Source organism: Acyrthosiphon pisum, chromosome A2 (genome assembly GCF_005508785.2).
Source record: "Acyrthosiphon pisum isolate AL4f chromosome A2, pea_aphid_22Mar2018_4r6ur, whole genome shotgun sequence".
NCBI classification, from domain to species: domain Eukaryota; kingdom Metazoa; phylum Arthropoda; class Insecta; order Hemiptera; family Aphididae; genus Acyrthosiphon; species Acyrthosiphon pisum.
Genome location: NC_042495.1, coordinates 33,053,645 through 33,057,780, shown reverse-complemented (window position 1 = coordinate 33,057,780; position 4,136 = coordinate 33,053,645). Strand labels below are relative to the sequence as shown.

The window sequence follows — 4,136 nt, the reverse complement described above, 5'->3', positions numbered from 1 at the left end:
GCTGGTTCATCAAGTGGAACTGGCATGTCAAGGGATGAAAAAGTAGGTTGAACTTCACTCGTGTAAAAAATCAAATTTATTGCAAATTTAGTTATGAATAGTTCCAATTTATTTCTAGGTTAGACAAACTTTGGACGACGTTCTTGATAAAGTTCCAGAACCGTTTAATTTAATAGATCTGATGAGTAAAGTCGAAGAACAAACTCCATATGTAATCGTTTCATTCCAAGAATGTGAGCGTATGAATGGGTTAATGAATGAAATTAGAAGGTCTTTAAAAGAGCTACATTTGGGATTAAAGGTATATATACATTTTTGTTTAATGATTTAATAAAACAGTGAACAGACGATAGAAATCATAGTATTATAGTGATTATTATTAGATTATTTTGACTTTCTTCTAATTGATGATCTATGATCCATAATCTCTACCATACGTGTCCAAAATAATTTAAGCATAATCTCTAGAGCGTAGTATTTAAATGTATGTTCAACTAAATCATTTAATATTCAGAACAATTTCTTTCTATACATTTTACAATAGATACATTTTAGGTATTTTTATACAATCCTGAATCACTAGAAATCACCTAAATCCTTTCCAGTGGAGTTTCTAGATAAAGAAATTAAGTTGTTTTTGTGACTAAGCACACAACAAACAATGAACCAAATAATAATGAAGCATTAGACATATTATTAAGGCTCGAAAATTGTAGGAGTTGCATATTATTCTATATATTCTTGATTTCTAACAGACAAAGTTAGAAATCCGAGGTATAATATAGAGAGTTAAATCAAAAAAATAAAATGCAAATTTCGTCAATTTGAGGAAAAATGTGCATAGTTCTTGATTTTCATGCACATATTACGCATATTTTATTTTTCTTTCTTAAGCTGTGTATATTAATAATAATATTGAATATATAACTCAATATTGCTTAATGTAGGTATTTATTGTGTTGCAGTCGACTATTAATTTAATGACAATGGTACAATGCACATTTAACTTCTACAGCTCTAATATTTATCAATGTAAAATTTCCCGAACTGGCATTAATTAGTATTAAAAATAATAATAATATTCCAATGTTCTATCTTTTCAAATATATTTTTTGAAAATTTTTCTTATCAAAATGGTTAACAGTTTTTGCCATATTTTAAGTATTAAAAATGTATTTTCCATATATTCAACATTATAAATTTTGATTTCCAAAATTTACATTTTTTTAGTACAAAATAATAATAACAAAATGTTTTTTTTTTAAATTTTGAATATTTATTAAATTTTTTTAAATGTTATTAACTTTTTTAGCATCTTTAATTTCTAAGCCTGATATATCATTATTATAATCAAAATCTTTTTTCATATTTTTATTTAGATGTGCTTCTCTTTACTCACATTTATATTTTACATATTAGTAAATTTTTCGTAAAATTTAGGGTGAACTGACAATAACAGCAGACATGGAGGCGTTAGAAGAATGTTTGTTTATGGACAAAGTTCCGTCTAGCTGGGAAAAGCGTGCTTACCCATCTTTATTACCTTTAGCAACTTGGTATGCAGATTTGTTGAAGAGGCTACGTGAACTAGAAGCTTGGGTTAGCGAATTTCAGGTAAAGTACCTATCACTTATTAACTAAAAAATATGAAATTATTACTAATATTATAGACAATAGACATATTTGATTAATGTTTGTCTTAGCTTCCATCGTCGGTATGGTTGGGTGGATTTTTCAACCCTCAATCATTTTTAACTGCTATAATGCAGTGCACTGCCCGAAAAATGGGATGGCCTTTAGATAAGATGTGCTTACAATGTGATGTAACAAAAAGATACCAAGAAGAAATCACGTAACCAAATAAATAATACTAGAAATTGAGCAAGCTGATATTGAATATTCCAAAACTATAAATTACGTTTATGTATTGTCTTTTGATTTTAGGGTAGCACCCAGAGAAGGCGCCATGATTAATGGATTGATATTAGAAGGTGCTCGTTGGGACTTAACCACAGGTTGCATTGTTGAATCCACTCCGAAAGATTTGTTTCCAATAATGCCGGTGATACACGTTAAAGCTATAATCAAAGACAAACAAGATTTGAGGAATATTTATGATTGCCCAGTTTACAAAATCAAACTGAGAGGGCAAACATACGTCTGGACGTTTAATTTAAAAACGCGACAAAAACCATCCAAATGGATTTTAGCTGGTGTAGCAATACTACTTAGTGTATAGTTGTTCACACAGAGCACCAAATATTTGTTATTTTAAATTTAAGTTATGTTAATATTTATATTCTTCAAACAATTTAAGTAGTTATATATTTCGGGGGTTAAGAGTACTCTGTTGCCCGGAGCAGCAAATTTTTGTCCATCTAGGAGGACTGTAAATTTATAGAAACATATTGATATCCCTATTATTATTCTGTACTAAATGTATTAAAAAAAATTTTTAAAAATATGTCTTAGGTAATATTTTATTTATTATTATAACCTTCTATTAAAAGTATTTATTACAGCTCAAAAACAAATATTTTTTTCATCAATTTGTTGATTAATAGTATTAATATATACCTAATTACAAAATATATTTAAGGTCAAAGTGTATGCAATAGGCATAGGTACTATAACAATGGTATGATAACAATGAAAAGCAGCTGGAATTAAAATAGTGATTATTTATCACGCGGTAATAATTTTTCAATTTATATTAGGTGCAATAATTTTTGAATGATTACATTTTATAGTATAAGATTCAGCAGATCACAGATAAAATGCAATGCAATATACAATCACGTCGCACATTTTCAAAATATTTTGACTAGTTTTGAACTGTTATTAGATTGCTTTAAAGCCAATACTAAAGTATCGTAGAACTGTGTCGGTCTGAATAGGTTAGTGAAATAAGAAACTATAATATAATTGTCTGTGTTATTGTACTTACTATTATAGTTGTATTACTATTAGCATCTTGTATTTCAATTATTCAATATTTTATGCCTGAAAATGTGCAAATCACACAACATTATTTCGGTGCAAGGTACACACATGCAAAATATGTTTTATATTTTTTTGGTTAATTTTGGCGCAAATTTACTATATGACCCTGAATTTGACCGTTGCATTATTTTTATAAAATGAGAAACCACCTAATCACTTCCGAGTACCACCTATGAGTCTTTCATGGACCCTCAGCGTACCACTAAATGATTTATAGAAAAAAAGGGGCGTCTTCGTTGATAATTAAAAGCTTGTATCGCCGCTTGTAATTTAAGAGTTTGAAAAATTGTCAGTGAATGTGAATAGGTTTATTTAAAAATTCAAAAAACAGAATTTGATCAAATTCATCGACGAGGGAATACGAATCGTAGGTGAGCATGTTTTTGAATCACTCTGTATACTAATAATTATTTGAGGCTGAGTTTCGAATTTCTAACATATTTTGTTTTTATGAGACACCGTGGTGACGAGAGTTGTTGACCCGTGGGATAATGATATTAACGTTGAATAATATTGTAAGAATATCTAAGGTTCGCGAAACAGCGTAGGCAGGTACCTATCTAAATTTAACCTGCCTATAGTTTACTAACGTTTCGGGATCGATTCAACTATTAATTACCATATAACCACTAAACATTGTCTATTATACCCACAGGGAGACACACGCGTGTGCAGTATATTATGATGTTATAATATTTATTATTATGTATATTGCGCAGCCTACCTCTGCAGATCTATATTGCGCACACCAACTGACCGACTATTGAGCAATATCTGTGCAGTGTTAGGTAAACTACTTTTAAAAAGTAATTAAATTACGTTACTCGTTACTTCAAATATTTTTATTATAATATTTTATTTAAATTATATTTGCGTTACAAATAACGTTACTTTTTTCAAAAATTTTTTTTGAATCATTCAATTCCTATTAGATTACATACAAATGGGTACTATTTGTATAAATGTACAATCATGTCACCTATAATATGGCTAAATAATCATAAGTCATAATTAATTTTAATTAAATTTTATTTTTAAACCGAATTCTTTTCTTTCTGCTAATAAAGTAATAACACCGTATGTGTGATTCAAAAAAGTAAAAAATCATAAAGATAAAAATTATTTAAAAACAT

The 4,136-nt window shown here is 28.5% G+C and overlaps 1 protein-coding gene across 1 annotated transcript in view; it reads left to right on the top strand.

The window, feature by feature from the left end:
* The window catches only part of LOC100164918 (dynein beta chain, ciliary-like), a 29,861-nt gene extending 27,397 nt beyond the window's left edge, over positions 1-2,464 (top strand). The window contains exons 51-55 of the mRNA XM_029489895.1: positions 1-42; positions 119-301; positions 1,441-1,614; positions 1,704-1,852; positions 1,945-2,464. Of these exons, the coding sequence (XP_029345755.1) occupies positions 1-42; positions 119-301; positions 1,441-1,614; positions 1,704-1,852; positions 1,945-2,239 (843 nt within the window). The 3' untranslated portion in view covers positions 2,240-2,464. The remainder of the gene's footprint in view (positions 43-118; positions 302-1,440; positions 1,615-1,703; positions 1,853-1,944) is intronic.
* The last annotated feature ends 1,672 nt before the right edge of the window (positions 2,465-4,136 follow it).